Here is a 20,123-nt window from a genome sequence, read left to right as displayed (position 1 = left end):
AAAAGAGCACTGTCTGGCTCAGCCACTTCAGCATTACAAAATGCCTCCTTATAGTCAGAATTTATGGGAGAAAAAAATAGACAAACCAGATTATATTTAGAAAAAAAAAAGAATAATGCTACAAAGCTCATGTTAACATAGGTTTTTAGTTTGCTTCGAATAATAATTTGGGAAGGAATTGAGGCAAAAAGGCCCTTCTGCTCACATAAAATGTTAGTTAAAGAACAGTTAGTCATCAAATTTCCTTAATCTTAATTTTCCAGGGAAAATCTCTACAAAGAGCAAATGTTAAAGAATAAGGTAAGTCTGGAGAGATGATTGAATGGGGATCAGATCCTTATTCTGATACATGTTTAACAATTTCAAGTAGTCTGTCTAGAAGTTCATTAATCTGAACTGGAAACCACAGTTTTGCTATGGGAAGATATGTACATATCTCCAAAGCTATAAGAACTTTCATATATTGCTAGCAAGAGTAATTACTAGAACAAGACCACATGAAAAGCAATTTAACAGTATCTATCAAAATCACAAATGTATACAAGATCCTCTGACTCAAAAATTCTATTTCTGGAAATGGATCTTATAAACAAACTTGCACACATACAAGGTTATTTTCAGCAGCAAGATCTGTCTTCTATCAGAAGACTAGAAACCGTCCAAATGCCCATCACTAGGACATCTGTTAAATAAGTCATGGTACAGCTATGCAGTGGAATGCCAAGTGTCTGCAGAATTGAACGGTGAAGTCTTCCATGTTTTGTATGGAAAGATCTCCAAAATATTAAGTAAAAAATTCAAGGAACAAAAGAATATGCATTACATTCCACCTTTCGTATTAAAATGGAAGCAGGGAAAAATAGTAATCTATGTTTATATTTGTTTCTAAAGAGATTTTTTTTAGAGCTAAAGAAATTCAAGAGATTTTGGAAGGATGCACACAGACCGGGGAGGTGAACAGTGAGACAAGAGGGAGGGGTTTGACCGTATGGCTTTTTATTTCCTTTAAGTTTTGAACCATGTGAATACATTGCCTATTCAATCAATTAATTTTCAAACAGCAAAAGCTATCTCCTTAATGCTCAAAACATTTCATGAATGTTTCCTTATAACAAAGAAAGCAGAGATTTCAGCATATCCTCAAACAATATTGATCTTTTGAATCCTTAAGCAAAATATGAAATTAGATGACTCATCCTTACTTCTTTCAAAATAGTATTTTTATATGCCTTGCATAAGTGTAACGCTTTTAGTACTTTGGCCTAAAAAATAACCCCATTTCAATGTTTTCAAGTTAAATCTCAACTTTCACCGACATGAAAACCAGCCAAATTCCAGCCATGCAGGTACTTCTCAGAGCTTTCCTATCTCACCACCAGAAACACCCATACCTTTGGCAGAATGGTTCTTTCTCCCGTGAGGGATTCGGTGAAGGCAAAGAATATATCCGTCTTCTGTCTCGATGAAGCGTTCCTCACTAGGGTATCCCCAGTGAGCGATAATTTCACTCTACAGAGAAAAAGAATATTGGAAACTCTATGGATAGAATCGGACAAGATCTGCCACATTAGCAGGCAAAGGAGAAGACAAAATGTCAGCAGACATTCTCCAGGCTTTGAGAAAACAGTTGTTATTGAAATTTTAGTGTGCTCAATCAAGCTCAATCTACTTGTTTTATCCATCTGTTCCGCTGACTGGTGTCTGATTAACCTTGGTTTCAACATTCTAGCATGTTCTACACCAAATGTGTCTAATTTCACCACTGCTTTGGGCCTCTCTGTTTCCATCCTGGCTCCACAAATAAACACACTTCTTTCTTTCTTTCTTTCTTTTCTAAATATGCCAGCTAATATCATGATCTACCCTATCCTCATTTTAAGAGGTCCTGTCCTAGGGAACAGAGTATAGCATTAATCTGTTTTCATCAATGAACTGATAAACTTACGCTAACACAGGACACTAAGAGACGAAAAGTTGGAAATTATGATCAAAATCACACTTCTCCAATCCATGGAGCAGGTGTTAATCAGGCATCCAGCTCTTCACTGGGCATGGAACCTGCTGAAGATTCTCTCTCTCCCTCTCCCTGTGCTCCTCCCCACCATGCTCACTCTCTCACTCTCTCTCTAAAAAAAAAAAATGATAATAATAATAAAGTAGTTATTTTCTTTAGTCATTTGGATTTTCCCAATATTTGATGCCTAAATGAGGTATTTCCAGGTTTTACTGTTTACTTATGATTAATAACTTTGAAATGTGTCAATTACTCAACAAATTGTATTTGCTTATTTGTTCCAACAAAATTTTTTTTCAGATATTTTGGTTTTTGTATTGAACTGTGTTCCCTGGACATTGCTAATCACACTCCTTGTTCAACGTATTATAAAAGCAGCAGTTGGGGGCGGGCGCCTGGGTGGCTCAGTCGTTGGGGTCTACCTTCGGCTCAGGTCATGATCCCGGGTCCTGGGATCGAGCCCCGCATCGGGCTCCCTGCCCCACGGGAATCCTGCTTCTCCCTCCCTCACTCCCCCTGCTTGTGTTCCCTCTCTCGCTGTCTCTCTCTCTCTCAAATAAATAAATAAAACCTTAAAAAAAAAAAAAGGCAGCAGTTGGTAGTAACATCCTTGCAAAGTTTTGATACATTTTTATCATTCTTTCAACAAATTCAGTGGGACTTAAAAATGAAATGAATTTATAAAAATTTCATTTATCCCATTAAGAAGTAGGTAGTTTTAACAGTTAAATGCAGTTCATAAAATACACATTACCTGATGGGAAAGTCAGCAAACCGAATTTAAGATTCAGAGAGCATGAAAAGCACAATGATCTATAAAGAGATTGGTTTGTGGCTTCATGTAGCCCACATAACGGAATTGCAGAAAATACTTGACATTTGTCACAGATGCATTTTAAAAGCATCCTTGAGACTTTGAGAAACTTACCACATTCATATTTGTTTCAGGATCCACACCTGCCAGCTTGCTTTCGAACGCCTCGGAAGGCAGGGTCCCAAGGACCAAACAGACCACCAATCCCAGGAGCTGCATTTTCATTCTGTATAAAATAGTCTATTGTTATTTGTCTGAATTTCACTACACAGATTATGTTGGTAGATTAATGCTCCCATACAAAGTTCTGAACCAGGTTTAGGGCAAGTAAACACCAGGTCAAGGGCAAATAGGAAACAAAGGACTCCAGCCATATCTGGAAACAAAAAAAAAGGGATTATTTTTTTACTAGGAAACTCCCCCTCCCCTCCTTTGCCACCACCAGTTAACATGTGACCTTTGGAGCCCAGCACACCCACTCACCCTCCCACCATGAGGTTAAACAAAGTGTTCTGGAGAAAAAACAGAGGACAGGACTTAGAAGACAATAGGCTGAAAAAAAGGAGGGTCCACAAAGTTCCAGAGCCTGTGAGCCTCCCACCTTTTCCCTTCTAATTGCGATATAAACATTTTTAAGTTCTCATGTTTAAGTTCAGTATTAGTTCTTGCCTCCCACTGTCTATTTTTGTTCTTGTCCAAAATTACATGTCAGGATTCAAATTTGTCACCCAAATATTATGCTAAGTGAAATAAGCCAGACTGAGAAAGACAAATACCATATGATTCCACATGTTTGTGCAATCTAAAAAATGAATAACAAACAAAAAGTAGAAACAAAGCCATAAATACAGAGAACTGATGCTTGCCAGAGGGAAGTGGGTGGGGGGACGGGCAAAATGCGTGAAGGGGAGTGGGAGGTTCAGGCTTCCAGTTATGGAATGAGTAGGTCATGGGGATGAAAGGCACAGCGTAGGGACTATAGTCAACAGTATAGAACAGAGTTACATGCTGATAGGCGGTAGCAGCATAACATACAAAGATGTTGAACCACTATGTTGTACACTTGAAACTAATGTAACATTGTGCCAACTAAACTTCAGTGAAAAAAGAATAGTAATAAATTTTTAAAAATAAATAAAATAAATATGTCATCCAAGGAAAAGAGTAAAATGAAAGAGAGGCTGAAAGAGAAACAGGACAGAACACCACCCGCTTCCCCTTCTGAGACCCTCCAACCACCAACAAAGATGATCTAGTTTCTACCAGTGATGGTGCAAAATCACAGCACAGCGAAGACCTTGGGGCTGAGTGTAAAAGGCAAAGTGAAGTGAGTCTCCCAAGGAACCTGGATGGTTAGAGGCAAAACTGGAACTACAGCCCAGCATCCTGCATTTTTTAAAAATATCATCATTTAAAAAAAGATGCATGCATGTATATCCATACAAAGACTTGTATGAAGGGGCGCCTGGGTGGTTCAGTTGTTATGCGTCTGCCTTCGGCTCAGGTCATGATGCCAGGGTCCTGGGATCGAGCCCCACATTGGGCTCCCTGCTTGGCAGAAGCCTGCTTCTCCCTCTCCCACTCCCCCTGCTTGTGTTCCCTCTCTCGCTGTGTCTCTCTGTCAAATAAATAAACAAAATCTTTAAAATTAAAAAAAAAAATCTTAAAAAAAAGACTTGTATAAAAATGTTTATAACAGCTTTGTGTGTAATAAACAAAAACTAGAAAAACTTGAATACCCCAAATGGGTGAATGGATGGAGATATATATATATATATATATATATATATATATATACACATATACATATATATAATATGTACATGATATATACATACTATTCAGAAATAAAAAGGAATGAACACACAATAACATGGATGAATCTCAAAATAATTATGGTGTATGAAAGCCAGACCAAAAAAAAAAAAAAAAAAAAAGAATAAATACATAGGATTCCATTTATATAGTACTATGGAAAATGCAACCTAATCTCTATTGACAAAAAGCAGATCTTGAGCTGTCTAAGGAAAAGGGCAAGAGGAAAGGATTGCAAGGGGGTATGCACACGGAATCTTTTGAGGGTGATGGACAGGTTCACTATATTGAATTTAGGGTTTCATGGGAGTATACATAGGTCAAAACTTATAAAATTGTTCATTTAAAATACATCTTGTTATTGTATGTCAATACAATACAGCTTTTTTTAAGACCTGGGCTTAACTGAGTATTCCACAAATCTTAAAAGATTGGTTCTCAGGAGATTACCATAGTGAATTCTGCCAATGCAAGTCCTACTGATGCTGCAGTTACTTCTCCAGCAGTGATGAACCCTGGACATCTAGACAGAAAGGAGTGTAACCTGGAGCCTGCGCTGGCAAAGCAAGCTCACTTGGCGTTTATTTCTTTATGGTGGTTGGGAAGGGATGTATACTCCCAGGCCACCTTTTATCATAATCCCTACCTCCCCGAAGTCCACTTTTACTAGGGAACAGGGAAGAGATTGAAAAGGAAAAAGAAAGGTCATGCCCACAATTTAAAACAAAGAATCTTCTGGCAGCAGATGCTTTCCACTCGGTAAGGATCCCACAGAACCTGGACCAGCTGTCAACGGAGACGCTCCAAGAGGTTAGCAGCTGAAGATCCTCAACTGCATATGTCACCCCGTTCATGTTTCCTTCCAACACAACATTAAGCAAGTTTTTCAACCAACTAGTCAAGTGATTCTTGGAAGGATGATGATTAAGAAGTTTAAACGGAGAAAAAGCCCCCTTCCAGGCTGGACTGTGTGTGTTTTTCTGGGCTCTCTTAGCAACTTCTATCTCTGTTCTCTCTACATTGTAACAATGCAAGTAAGTGCTCTTCTGCCCTCATTTCGCCCCCGCCGGAAAGCAGGGCAGGCGTCTGACTCAACTTTGAACGCTTAGGATCTATAGAGTTGCCCTGCACCTATGAGATGCACAGTACAGATTTTGAAAAATGAGATACGGGTCGGTCCAAAAGTTTCGTGGCTGAAGAAAAGCCCCAAAGCAGCCTCCCATTTTGCTTCCCACTAATGACAAGGTCAACACCACCACCAATAATCTCGCTCCCATTAAACTCCCGCTACGCTCCAGACACGCCAGTAGTGCTTCCGACCTATGTTAACTACTCCTCCAGCACATCAGTACGGTCCCGTTAAATCCTTGTTTCGGGAAGCTGAGCTTCACCTAGGTCAAGTACGGGAAGCAAAGTGCCAACCGGTTAAGGGGGAGCTTAACCAGGGGAAGGGGGTAGCTGGGAATCAGGAATCCCGGTTGCCACCGCAATCCGAGGGCTCTGGGCGGCTTTGCTGATCGGCGACCGCTCCCGTACAGGAAATCGGAGGGCTCCCACGGAAGGGAGGCAACTTCGGAGACCCCGCGAAACCTGGACCACGCCGCCCGCAGAGGAGGAGCCCGCAGGTGCTCCAGGCGGGATGCGCCACGAGCCAAGCGCAGGGGGTCCCGCCGGCCTGCAGAGGCTCGGGCGTGGGGGGGTGGGGGGGTGGCGCGCGGAGGCCCGAGCTGCAGCACCCGTACCCGGCGGCGCAGCCCGGCGGCACTCACCCGCACCGGTCTTCCCAGGCCGCTGTCCAGAGCCGCAGTGCCCGCTCGTGGAACTGGGCACCTGGCGGGGCGGGGACCGCGGGACGCGAGGACAGGTCTCCCTCCAGGCTCAGGCTACGCGCGCAGCCAATCGGAGCGGCGGGCCGCCGGGAAGTGCTGCCGAGACCCCGCCCCGCCCAGCGCCGCCACGGAGCATGCGCCTTGGGCGGGCCCCAGCAGGGCGGAGGCTCCGCCTCCCAGCCCGGGCTGATCCCCAGCTGCACCGGCAGGCCGAGGCTGCACCGGCCGGGTGCGCACCCTCTGCACCTGGCATAGAGCTGTGGGCTCTGTAAGTGCAAAGAAATTGTATGTTCCGTATAAAGCGCTTAGCATTGTGCCTGATGCAAAGCAATCTTGCTGTACATTTTATTTTTATTTCTAAAATGCCCAGTATTAAGAGACTAGGGGTATAGCAGCTAACCAAACAAGGTCCCTGTTCTGCTTACATTCCAACGGGAACAGACACACCGTGAATAAATATATAACATAAAGTAGTAGAAAGTGCTGTGAAGAACAATAAAACAGTAACGGGACAATGAAGGAGGATGTTGTGTTACGTGTAAGGTAATCAGAAAAGGACTCTGATGAAGTGAGAACTGAACACAAACAGGAAGCTGATTGAGAACCATGTGGATACTGGAGAAAGACCATTCTGGGGTGAGAGAATAGCACGTGCAAAGGCCCTGAGGCAGGAATATTCTGGTGGGTTCTAGGAAAAGTAATGAGGTCCGTGTCACTGGAACAGAATGTGATGGTGGAGAGTGGTAGAACATGAAGTCCTAGAGGTACTTGGGTGCCTTGGAGGGGCAATTGTAAAGACTTTGCTTTTTCTTCTAACCAAGATAAGAAGCCGGCGGAAGGTTTCAATAGAAAGGCAACATACTCTGGTTTACAGTTTAGAAAGATCACTCTGACTGCTGGGTCAACTAGGGAAGCAGGGAGACAAGTTGGAAGTCTACTGCAATAGTCCAGGCGAGAGTTAATGATGCTTGGACTGGGGTGGTGAGAGCAGTGGAGGTGGAGACAAATACTCGAATTCAAATGAAGAAAGCACCAAGAGGAGCAGCTTGGGAGGGAAATCAAGAGTTGGTTTTAGATGTGTTGATTTTGAGACACTCTTTAGAGAACTCTCTCAGCCAAGACCCTGTCAGCACACCGAACCCACTCTAGGTATTCCAAACAGAGCAAATGGTTACACTGGTGGCGGAATTGTCTGGAAGCCAAACAGGGTTTAGGCTGAGACCAGCAATGGCAGGAAGGGCTGAGGTGGTGTTGGGAAAGACAGTGTCACCAGAGACCAGAGGTGGTTGTGTTGAACAGCAACCTCTGCCAGAGACACTTCCAAGGTCAAGAGAGGAGGGTTCGACATGCTGTGGCCTTTCCTGCCTCCTGCCCGCCAGTTTCCCACCAGTCCCTCCTCTGGGTCAAATGCAACCTGACACTGGCTGACAGAGGACCCTAAGAAACGCAGGCTACAGGGCTCAGACCCCTCCACCCTCCATGACACAGAGCAGAGGGTGGGCAGGGAATGGATCTAGAGACAAAATGGCAAAGATCAGCACTGGCACGTACACATCTAGTGTTCAAAGTCAAATCCCAGGCTGGCGATAGAGACAGAGTTTAAAGCCCCAAGACTGGATGAGGTCTCCCAGAGAGAAAGCGTAAGCAACAAAGAACACACACAGAGGAAACTAAATGAAGTGAGCCCTGCAGCTGCCCCAGATAACAGCCTGGGAGACTTTCCAGGCTGCAGTTCAGGGAGAGGGGAACTTAGGTAAAAATCCGGCAGTTATGGGGCACCTGGGTGGCTCAGTTGGTTGGGCGTCTGCCCTCAGCTCAGGTCATGATCCCCCCCACGTCCCCTCATGGGATCGAGCCCCATGTCAGGCTTCCTGCTTAGCTGGGAGTTTGCGTCTCCCTCTCTCTCTGTCCCTTCCCCCTGCTCATGCTCTCTCTCTCAAATGAATAAATAAAATCTTTTTTTTTTTTTTAAATCCAGCAGTTTCTCTGAGTGGACTCAGATGAGAATTCAAGAAGGCTAAGGCAATCGAGTTTGCAGGGCAGAGTAACGAGGTGGAGAGAGTTGCAGAGAGAGAGAGAGAGAGAGAGAGAGCAAGAGCTCTGGGGGTCTACCAAGCATTCCCCTCAAGTCTTGCACTGAGAATTAACTGGAATTTGCAGATGAAGAAACTACACTAGACCAGGGGGGAGAAAACACCTGAAAGGAACAAATGGGTAACTCCCCCAAGTTTACACAGGATTGGGAATAGTTCAGGTGACACTGGGCCAGAGTGGAAAAACCTCGTTACATAAAAGGTACTAGGTAGAAGACTCGCAAGGATATTATTGCCTCGGCATGAAGCAAAATTATCCCTAAGTAAGACTACTCAAAAGGAAGAGTCCTGAAATACAGCCCCAGTTGATTTTCACAAGACAATATCCTGGGGAAAGAATAATCTTTTTAACAAATGGTGCTGGGACAATTGGATAGCTGTATGCAAAGCAGTAAACTTCGACCTTATGCAAGAATTAACTCAAAACGGACCAAAGACATGCATCTGAAAGCTAAACTATAGGACTTTCTTGGGGGAGGGGGAGAGTGGAAATAAGAGAAAATACTGGATTTGCCAAAAGGATTTCTTAAACAGAACATAAAAAGCACAACCCATGAAAGAAAAAATAATTAACAAACTGGACTTCTTCAAAATAAAAAAAATTTTGTCCTTTAAAAAGCACTTTATAACCATAGTGAGATTCCACTTCATATCCACGAGGGTGACTATAATAAAACAAGACAGATATTAGCACACATGGGTGAGAATGTTGGACATGCAGGGAACCCAGAAGCCGGGGTGATGTGAGATGGTGCAGCTACTTTGGATGATAGTCTGCAGTTCTTCCAAAAGCCAGCACCTCCCCTGCTGTGTATACACCCGAGAGAAATGAAAACTCATGTTCACATAAAACAACTCATATGCAAATGTTCATAGGATTATTATTCATAAGAGCGGAAAAGCGGAGCCAGCTCAATGTTGAGGAGTTGATGAATGGGTACATAAAATGCAATATATCTATACAATGGAATATTATTGCATCATTAAAGAAAAATGAAGTACTGATGCATGCTACAACACGTCTGAGCATTGAACACATGCTAAGTGATAAAAGCCAGCCACAAAAAATTAAAGGAGATAATTCCACATACATGAAATGTCCAGAAGAGGCAAGTCTATACAGGAAGTAGATTAGTGGTTGCCTGTGGATGGGGGCGGGGATGGGAGGAGGTGGGGGGGGGGGTTGGGACAATGTGAGTTGCCAGCTAAAGGTTGTGGGTTACTTTTTGCCCTGACGAAAGGGTTCTAAAATTAATTGTGGTGTTCATTGCCAACCCTGTGGATAAACCGAAACACATTTAATTGTACACTTCAAATGACTGAATTATAAGGTATATGAATTATACCTCAATGAGCTGGTTCTTTTAGACCTCATAAAAGTGATAAGGTAGGGCACCTGAGTGGCTCAGTTGGTTAAGCAACTGCCTTCGGCTCAGGTCATGGTCCCGGAGTCCCAGGATCGAGTCCCGCATCGGGCTCCTGCTCAGCAGGGAGTCTGCTTCTCCCTCTGACCCTCCCCCCTCTCGTGCTCTCTCTCTCTCTCAAATAAATAAACAAATAAAATCTTAAAAAAAAAAAAAACTGTTAAGGTATACTCCTTGCAATTTAATAACAAGACTAAAATCCCAGTCAAAAAATGGGCAAAAGGTAGCAGATATGCTGATGGCAAATGAAAATAGGCTCACCATCATTAGTCATCAGGGAAATGCTAACTAAAGCCACAATGAGATACCACTCTTCTACCCACCAGAGTGGCTAAAATTAAAAATTGTTGATGAGGGTGAGAGGTAGTTAGAAATCTTCTGCATGGCTGGTGGGAGTGTAAAATGGTACAACTACTTTAGAAAGACATTTGAAACCTTCTTAGAAGGCTCTACTTGGCCTACCATCGACCCAGCTCTTCTACTCCTAAGTATTTACCCAAGAGAAATGAAAAGTATTTATACACAAGTGACCATAGCAGCTTATTTGTAATAAGCAGAAACTGGAAACGACCCATATGCCCACCAACAGGTAAATGGATAAACAAATTTGTATCCATATGGTGGAATATTACTCAGCTGTAATAAAAAAATAATAATGAACTATTGATGCAAACAGCAACATGCATGGCTCTTAAAATAATCATGTTGAGAGAAAGAAGACAAAAACAGTACACACTGTATGATTTCCTTTGTAGAAAATTCTAGAAAATGTAAATTAATCCAGATGGACAAAAAGGATATCACTGGTTTCTTGGGAAGGGAATTTTTTTTTTTTGAGACGAGAGGAAGTTGGATTCCCAAGGGGCAGAGCAAACTTTTGAGGGAGTGGATATCTTTATTTTGATCATGGCAATGCTTTTACAACTATAGATGTATATAAAAGCTCATCAAAATTTGTACTTTAAATATGCGAAACTTAATCTTCGTCAGTTATACCTCAATAAACCTTTTATTTTTTTTCAAGATTTTATTTATTTATTTGTCAGAGAGAGAGAGCACAAGCAGGGGGAGTGGCAGGCAGAGGAAGAGGGAGAAGCAGGCTTCCTCCTGAACAAGGAGCCTGATGCGGGATTCGATCCCAGGACCCTGGGATCATGACCTGAGCTGAAGGCAGATGTTTAACCAACTGAGCCACCCAGGCGTCCCTCTCAATAAACCTTTTAAAAATACTAATAGCTTCCATTCACTGAGCTCATGCCATATGCCAGATCCTAAGTAGTTTACAGACACTATCGTATTGAATCATGAACCTCTCAACAGGGTTATTTTTCCTCTCCCGCAGATGAGGATATAAAGGCGGAAGTCATGAAAATAGCCATCAAACTCAAATAGCCTGATGCCAAAAGCCCAGTTCTTATTCACTATGTGAGAACTGTAACCCTTCCTCATTTCTCTCCTGAGCGCCAGGCACTCTCCTGGTTGATCTAGAACTAATCAACACTGGCCAGTGCCCTCATATGGTGGTGCAGAAGGCAAGGAGCTGGGGATCTGCAGCCTTAAAGCAGGAAGGCCCAGCTCTCCTGGCCTGTGGGCAGGGGGCTCGGTAGGTGTAGAAAAAGAGAGGCTGAGTCTCCAGCCATTAGAACAGAATGTTGTCTCACCCTTCATGTTCAATAGGTAGCAGAAGTTCCCCTAAGAAAACTGGTTCTACATGTTTGGATCCTCCTGCAGGGAGGTCCTGTCCCCTCTGGGGCTTGGGGCCTCAGGGTCTCACCGGCCTTGGGCCCTGTTTTCCCATCTTTGACCCCTACACACATTTCCGTGCTTAAGGTTCCAAGGACTCCATCTCTATGTGCTCTGTAAATTCTAGTGATCGCCCCACCTCCCAAAAGGAGGCAATTTAAATGTGTCTTGTTTTGTTCTGTTTCCATTAGAAGCTCTGGTGAAATGCTTATTGGCATGCAGTTGATGCTACCAGGTGAAATGGGTTTGGGGGCGAGGGGAAGGAACTGTCACAGAGAATCGATGGAGTTTAGGAATCCAGGACACTCCAGGCGTTGACCTGAGAAGGTCAGCAAGCACTGCCTCTTCCTTTTCCAACTGGGGCTTTCCAGTTAGTTCCATCACAACAAAGCAGATTGTGGCTGGCAGGGGCACATTTCAGCACCAGAATAATTTCTAGAGATCATTGTGTAATGGCCCATTACTTCCCAGCAAACAATTGCCTTTGATTCCTGTTAGCAACATTTATAGGCTCCTGCGAAAGACAAAGCCCTGGGTGGGGACACTGAAATGTATGAGTCCAAGGCTTCAGTGCCCTCCCACATGCCTGAGCAACTGGGCACGATGCCTAATCCAGAGGTCAGATCCAAACGCCTGCAGGTATGCTTCATTTGCCAACATAGCTGGGCCCTCAGAATGTTCTAGAAATTTGAATTAGTGGCTGCCAATTAAAAATCAAAGGAGCTCCCCACACTTCTGCCTTCAGCAGAGAAGAACTCCACCAAATAAACATAAACAGGGTCCGTCCGTGTGGACCAGAGCCAGCCTGAGGTCATTTGCTGTCTGGTTTCCAATTTCACGGTGTGTTCGGGGTGAGTGATGATTGCAAAACTTGCCCCTCCGAGGAACCTGGCCAGACTCCATTTTGGAGAAGGGCAAGATTGGGAGGGAAGCAGTTTAGCCCAGGATCTCTTCTGGGGCTTCCCGTCAGCCCTTCCTGTTGGAGGCTATCTTCGGGAGGTCTTAGGACTCTGTGCCTAGTCAGCCCTAACTCAAGCCATGCCCCGAATCTGTCCCGCCTGCCAGCTTGTCTTCAAGATGCCTCTTCGGGGACACAGTACGTCTCTCTGACTGGGCTTCTAAATCGAAAGCCTGGTGTTTGTGTCCCTCTTGTAGGGGGAGCTTGGGACACAGGACCAGTCTGGAAATGGTCAAGGGAAGAGTTTTCACTCTGCACATTGTAGAGGGGACACTCTGTAGGCCCGTGGGTCCTTGACTCCCGAGAGGTTGAGTAAATTTGCCTTCAGTTAACCCAGGACCTTCTGTTTCGTTCCCTCCTGCCTCCCAAAGATTTTGATCCGTTTGTAAGTGTATAGACTCACCTCTGTTAACTGTGGCCCAGAAGCATCTTTGTGCTAAAAGCATGGGAAGTCTATAAAGGTAGTCACTCCCTGGGAGACGGATCCCATTCAGGTCTGCTGCCCCTGCCCTGTTCCTGAGGCCTCATTCGGGAGGGTACCCCCTGCGTAAGGCTGGCCTGAATCCCATGTCCCAGCTTGGCCAAGTGTCTGTGGAAGGTAAGCCTCTTGTCCCCTTCAGGTCTTCAACTGATTACCATTGTTGTTCCTCAGTCCCACAGTGACCAACTGTCCCATGCCCTGCTGTAGGTCTTACCCCCGGAGAAGACCCTCCTCTTTGGGCCCCATGAGCTTTGCTTATAGTTATCCCAAGTTTGACACATTCTATATCCTGACACTGCCCCCCTCAGGATGTCAGACTTTGGAGGGCAGAGTACCTGCTTCCCACGGTGACCGGGCTACGTGGCTCTGACTACCTTGCTTACAGACTCATGGTTTGATAAATTTGTTGTATTCAAAAACTTGAAATGTAGGACGCCATTAAGGGTCTGTTTATATGTTTGGAATATTTGTATTACTTAAAATTAATTAATAAAAGTGGGTTTAAAAACCCATCAGAAATGGGAAGATAAATAAAAATAAAGATAAAAACAAAAGGAGCTCATATAAAAATCTATTACTCTTAAAAAATGTAAAGAAATCTTACATCCACTATGCCCCATCTATGGGATGTTTTCACCCATCCCATACCCTCTCCCCACGCCCCAACTGCCCAGCTCAGGGAGCATCTAGCCACCTTCTAAGATCTGGTTCAAGCAATACCTTGTCAATGAAACCTCCTTCTCCATCCCCCATGCCCCTCATGTCACTCCAGATACACTAATTCCAGAGAAGTTGGTCAAAAGCAAATTGTTAACACACTGGTCAAAATCAATACTTTGAATAACTGATTTTTTTCTAATGCGTTAGTGATTTGGCGGACACCATGCAGGTTGTTCTACAATGTACTGTGCATCTTTTAGTAATTTTTGTTCACTTCTCAGATATTTCAGGGGCCTTTCCTTGTCTCAATTTCTTCATCTGTAAAATGGGAATTATCAGAGGACTCATCTACGAAATGAGTTACACATTCCCATGTCTTATATTTTAAAACACACAGGAAGTACTTAAACATTGTCTGGAAAAATACTAAGTACGCTCAACTGTTATTATTTGTTTTTTAATTACGTAAGTACCATTCCTGTGATTCCACAAGTAATCCTAGTCAAATGAAGAAAAAAAAAAAAAAAACAGAAAATGAGAGTAAGTAAAACAAACAAAAATCTATAATAATCTCACTAAGAGGAAAAACTTGGGTAACATTTACTATATATCTCTCCAGACCTATTTCCTGCACACATAATTATTTATTTTTTCCATGATGAAATATTTTATGTACAACATTTTATACCCTGACTTTTTAAAGATTGTGTGTGTGTGAGTGTGTGTGTGTGTGTGTATTTGTGTGTTAGTTCTGATTTATTTTGACTAATTAGGTCATCTGATTTTTTGGACATATCTCTGAAATTTAAGAAGGATTTATTTCTGGGGTCGCCTGGGTGGTTCAGGTGGTTAAGCGTCTGCCTTCGGCTCAGGTCATGATCCCAGGGTCCTGGGATCGAGTCCCACATCAGGCTCCCTGCTCAGCGGGAGCCTGCTTCTCCCTCCCACATACCAGAGACAGATATTTGGTAAAAAGGAAGGCAAGGCAGCACTAACAACCTGCTCCAATGTGGTCAGACCTTGAAAACATGCTGAGTGGAAGGAGCCCTAGAATAATTATACACATTGTCTAAGTCCATCTGTAGAAAGAGAAAGTAGATTCGTAGCTGGCAGGCACCAAAGCAAGAGGGAAATGGGCAGTGACTGCTAAAGGGTACGGGAATTCTTTGGGGGATGACAAAAATGCTCTGGAATTCAACAAATCAGATAATAGGATTGTCGGACCCCATCTCATTTAGCGAATATACCAAAAACCACCAAACTGTGCACTTGAAAAGGGTGAATTTTAGGTTCGTGAATTACATCCCAATAAAGCTGTTAAAAAAGGTGTGTGACTCTGGAAAACAGTACGGATGTTCCTCAAAAAGTTGAAAATAGAGCTACCGTATGACCCAGCAATTGCACTACTGGGTATTTACCCCAAAGATACAAATATAGGGATCCAAAGGGGTATGTGCACCCCAATGTTTATAGCAGCAATGTTCACAATAGCCAAACTGTGGAAAGAGCCAAGATGTCCATCGACAGATGAATGGATAAAGAAGATGTGGTATATATATATATATATATAATGGAATATTATGCAGCCATCAAAAGGAATGAAATCTTGCCATTTGCAACGATGTGGATGGAACTAGAGGGTATTATGCTGAGCGAAATAAGTCAATCAGAGAAAGACATGTATCATATGACCTCACTGATACGAGGAATTCTTAATCTCAGGAGACAAACTGAGGGTTGCTGGAGTGGTGGGGGTGGGAGGGATGGGGTGGCTGGGTGATAGACACTGGGGAGGGTATGTGCTATGGTGAGCGCTGTGAAGTGTGCAAGACTGTTGAATCACAGACCTGTACCTCTGAAGCAAATAGTACATTATATGTTAAAAAAAAAAAAAGAAGAAGAAGATAGCAGGAGGGGAAAAATGAAGGGGGGGAAATCAGAGCGGGAGACGAACCATGAGAGACTATGGACTCAGAGAAACAAACTGAGGGTTCTGGAGGGCAGGGGGGTGGGGGATGGGTTAGCCTGGTGATGGGTCTTAAAGAGGGCACGTTCTGCATGGAGCATTGGGTGTTACACGCAAACAATGAATCATGGAACACTACATCAAAAACTAATGATGTAATGTATGGTGATTAACATAACATAATAAAAAAATTTTTTAAATTTAAAAAAAATAAAATGAAGTACAATAAAAAAAAAGGTGTGTGAGTGAAAGCAAACTGGTGTGGAAAGACTTTGAGCTGTGGGGGCGCCTGGGTGGCGCCGGTCAAGCGTCTGACTCTTGATTTGGGCTCAGGTCATGATCTCAGGGTCCTGGGATCGAGGCGAGTGTTGGGCTCCATGTTCAGTGGGGAGTCTGCTGGAGATTCTCTCTCTCTCTCTCTGCCTCTGCGCCCCCCCCACGTGTGTGCACTCTCTCTAAAATAAATAAATAAATCTCTAAAAAAAAAAAAAGCAGAACTTGAGCAGTGACACACATCAGGGTGTAATCTGACAGTTATCACTTTTATGAGTCTGGGTACTCTTAAGGTTGTGGTTTCTGTTTCGATTTTCTATTCCTTGTTATTCGTTCAGCTGCCAGTAGGCCTTTTTTTTTTTTTCCACTTTATCCTAGAGAAGGGGACAATAGAGTTGAGCCCTACAGAAAATGGGGGAGTAGCCATGTAGATACTGGGGCAGGGGTGGGGGCAGTCCAGGTGGACCCCCAGCAGGTGCAGAGAGGCCTGACTACCCCTGGTGTCTGCTCTGAGGGGGCTGATGAGATGGAGGAGGAGGGTGAGGACGTGGGGCCATCATGCACGGCCTCATAAACCCTTATGAGGACTTAGGCTTTTGCTGATTTGCAAGCGTTTCATTCTTTTATTCTAATATTGGTTATTACTGAGGAGTTGGTGGTCATTCTATTATACACTTAAACGGTAGTTTATTTTTTATTTTTTTCAAAGGTTTTATTTATTTATTTGACAGAGAGAGACACAGCGAGAGAGGGAACACAAGCAGGGGGAGAGGGAGAAGCAGGTTTCTGCCGAGCAGGAAGCCTGATGCGGGGCTCGATCCCAGGACCCTGGGACCATGACCTGAGCCAAAGGCAGATGCTTAACGACTGAGCCACCCAGGTGCCCCTACATGGTAGTTTAAAGCAATGAAATTGTGCTTATATCTTTAACCCATTTGTCTAAGGGGTCTTCTATCCCCCCCTCACATTATCCACAAATTTCTTTCAGAGCTCTATAATATATTATCACTAAAAGGTGATTCATGATTACAAAACAAAACAAAACAAACACATTAAAAAAAAAAACAAACCTCGGGGGGAGACATTAGAGAAAGAGTGAGCATTACACGTTTAGCCTGTACCATTCATTTCAGTATAGAGAAGGAATCTTCTAGAGAAGGGAAGGACGAGCCCAAATCCCCGGGACCTTCAGGAGGCAAGTGAAAGGGGCTGGCTGAGACCAGGAAAGGTCCCAGTGGGTCAGTGACCAGCTGTGCTGGGTTCTCCCACAGGATCCTTGTTACGCGGCGAACCCTGGGAGCATGGAAGGCAGTGCCGACTCTAAGCTCCAGCCAGTTCTAGGCTCCGGGGCCAATCTCACAACTATACTCAATAAGATCGGTCTTTGCGAGTATTGCAGAATTCACTTACATATTTCTAGACAGCACAGATCTGCACGAGGTTCAGGCTACAGATGCAATTAGCAGAAGCAGCATTCGTTTTAAAAGGCGTTCTGTGCTTTTATATCTGCTGGCTTCCTCCTAATTTTGTAGGCAATGCTCTAGAATCTCTCCTTCCCCTCCACCCATTCCTGCAACACTTCCCCTTCCTGCGTGAGTCAGAGCTTAACGCCTTCAGAAAATCAAAGCCCTCGGGTCTTTCAGCCTTCAGTGAGAGCAGGGAGAAAGCTGGCTCTCAATTACAAGAGAATAGATCAGTTGGAGTTGCAGGAGAACCCTGGGGTTGAGTTCAAGTTCAGCCACCCTGCAGTGCGGAGGAGAGAAGGCCTTACTTTTCCTGCCCTTCACCTTCTCCAATCTATTCTTATTCTTCCTTGTTCAAACCTGTGCATTGATGGTTTATGTTTGGTGGGCTGAGCTTTTCGGGGTACGCGGAGAAAGAATATTACTGTGCTCCAAGGAGCTGTTTTTGAAATCACCTCTCTGTCCCTCAAAAGTCCCTTGGGCTGATCCCTGCCGTGACCAGCCCAATTCCAACCTGAACTCCCCCTTCCTTCACCTCAGACCTGCCTTGAGATGGAGCTCAGCCTCAGGTCTTGGGAGTCCCCTTCCCTTGCTTTTCACCTACCCCCAATCCCTGCTGTTGGCTTCTCCAAGCTAGAATCAAATGAGATGGTAGAAAAAGGAGTTTTGTTTTTTTTTTTTCACACAACTGGGCTGACGACTTGCATGCCCTTGGTATCCTCTACGGGCAGGCATACATTTGTTAGCTCTCGTTTAGCACACACCATTGGACTGAGCTTTCCAAAACAAAAATCCAGGCACACCTTCATGCAGACAATGAGGCGTTAATTAAATGGGACTGGGTCTCTCAGGGGCGCCTGAGTGGCTCAGTCAGTTGAGCATCCGACTCTTGATTTCGGCTCTAGTCATGATCTCAGGGTCGTGAGATCGAGCCCTGTGTTGGGCTCCAGGCTGGGAGTGGAGCCAGCTTAAAATTCTCTCTCTCCCTCTCCCTTTGCCCCTCCTTCCCACCACCCTCTTTCTCTCTAAAAAAAATGGTGGGGGACTGGATCTCTGGTGACCTTTTCCTCAGTGGCCTCAGTCCAGGCCTGGACTCTATTACCAAGCTATTCTCATGGTCCCTTCATTCTCTATTCAGCATTTCCTGCAGTCTCTCTCCTGGTGTCTGTCTGCCAGGAGCCTAAAGTCCCCATCTGGTGCCATGGGGGTGGAGGGTGGTAGAATCTCACTATCTTTTTTTCTGAGTCCCAGCTTTTCCAAGCACACTTTGCTGTTTTCATATCTCCATTTTGCTGGCGTTGTCAGCCTGTCCCAACCTTCCCAGCTTTGCTATGTAAAGTGCAGTCCATAGGTCAGAACACTGACATCAGTATATAAAAAAATGCAGCATCTGGGACCCCACCCCAGACCTACTGAGTCATAATCTATATACCCACAAGATCCTCAGGTGACTCATATGAGGGGTGTTTGAGAAGCATACTTTACAAGATTCCAACTCAGGAAATCATTTATATATTGAAAATATTTTCTGTATTTTTCTGCTAAGTTTCATTAAAACAATTCCAAATTCTTTGCTCACACTTCATCAGAAATCCTAGCGGGTACTTGCCAAGTGTCTCTTCTCTTCTCAATGACCATCACAGTCATTGACAAATGACAGTCTAGGGGACAGTTGAAAGTGACAAGCCCCAAAACGTCTGAACTTACTGAAGTAGACTGACATGTCACCATTGGCAGCTGAAGTATGGCAAAGGGAAGAGCCAGCAAGAGATTCCATCAACTCTTCATGAAGTCTTATCCGGTTTCTTGCTGGAACTTTTCTTTCCATACAAGATAAACATCAGGGTATGGGGACCCATTTAGCTGTTATTTTCCCTTCTCTTCCTCCTAATTACCCTCCACCACCCCTAAGAATCCCTCAGCTCCAGTGTCCTGAGTGTAGAGCAAGCCTATTAGGTCCAGCAGGAATTTATGAATTTATGATGGTGTAGCCTGGTCCCTAGTGCTGAATGGCAACAGGCTTAGTCTCACCACGAGGATGGTGATCTTGTTCCAACTTTCTGCCTTGACCCAGCAGTGAACACACAGTTTGAAAATCCACTGTTTCAGGAGTCCTTCCTCATACAATTTAAGGAAGTGACAACTAAGATGCCTTATTCTGGCCCATAATGTTATTGTTTGGGCAAGCCCCAAAGAAGTTTTCCCTCTTAGGTCGTCAGGGAATCAATTCATACCATAAGAGGGAGGTTCAATTCAGCTTGTTTTCTATCAGAACCAAAGGTTGGAAAAGTCGCTGATGGGTCAGTGGAAGCTGGTCTAAAGCTTGAAGCTCCGAATCTGAGTCCTGTCTGCTAGCAATAGTGTGGGGACGGAAACTGAGCCCAACTGTGGCATTTCTTCTTTAAATTCATGGGCACGGTCACCTTCCTCCTACAAGTTCATTCGGCGGCATTGAGTCAGGAGTAATTCTTCTGTCTGAGCCCCCAATTTCCCAATCTGCTTTCCTCAATTTCTCCCACCCCTCCATACTTTTCATGGGTGTGGCCACTTTTTTTCCTGAACTCTCAAACTGCAAAAAAACCTGTTGGGT

At 44.1% G+C, this 20,123-nt stretch overlaps 1 protein-coding gene across 2 annotated transcripts in view; it reads right to left on the bottom strand.

Moving 5' to 3' along the window:
• Positions 1 to 17,573, bottom strand: part of LIPA (lipase A, lysosomal acid type) — a 42,739-nt gene extending 25,166 nt beyond the window's left edge. The window contains exons 1-3 of one of the 2 annotated variants that reach the window (XM_036079359.2): positions 17,481 to 17,573; positions 2,943 to 3,054; positions 1,392 to 1,509 (exon numbers count right to left, since the gene is read on the bottom strand). In XM_036079359.2, the coding sequence (XP_035935252.2) occupies positions 1,392 to 1,509; positions 2,943 to 3,053 (229 nt within the window). In that variant the 5' untranslated portion in view covers position 3,054; positions 17,481 to 17,573. Of the gene's footprint in view, positions 1 to 1,391; positions 1,510 to 2,942; positions 3,055 to 6,412; positions 6,571 to 17,480 lie in introns of those variants that run through there. The other variant, XM_036079358.2, reaches the window with a different exon arrangement.
• Between the last annotated feature and the right edge of the window lie 2,550 nt (positions 17,574 to 20,123).

This window comes from Halichoerus grypus, chromosome 7 (genome assembly GCF_964656455.1).
Source record: "Halichoerus grypus chromosome 7, mHalGry1.hap1.1, whole genome shotgun sequence".
NCBI classification, from domain to species: Eukaryota; Metazoa; Chordata; class Mammalia; order Carnivora; family Phocidae; genus Halichoerus; species Halichoerus grypus.
This window is presented reverse-complemented; position numbering and strand designations above follow the sequence as displayed.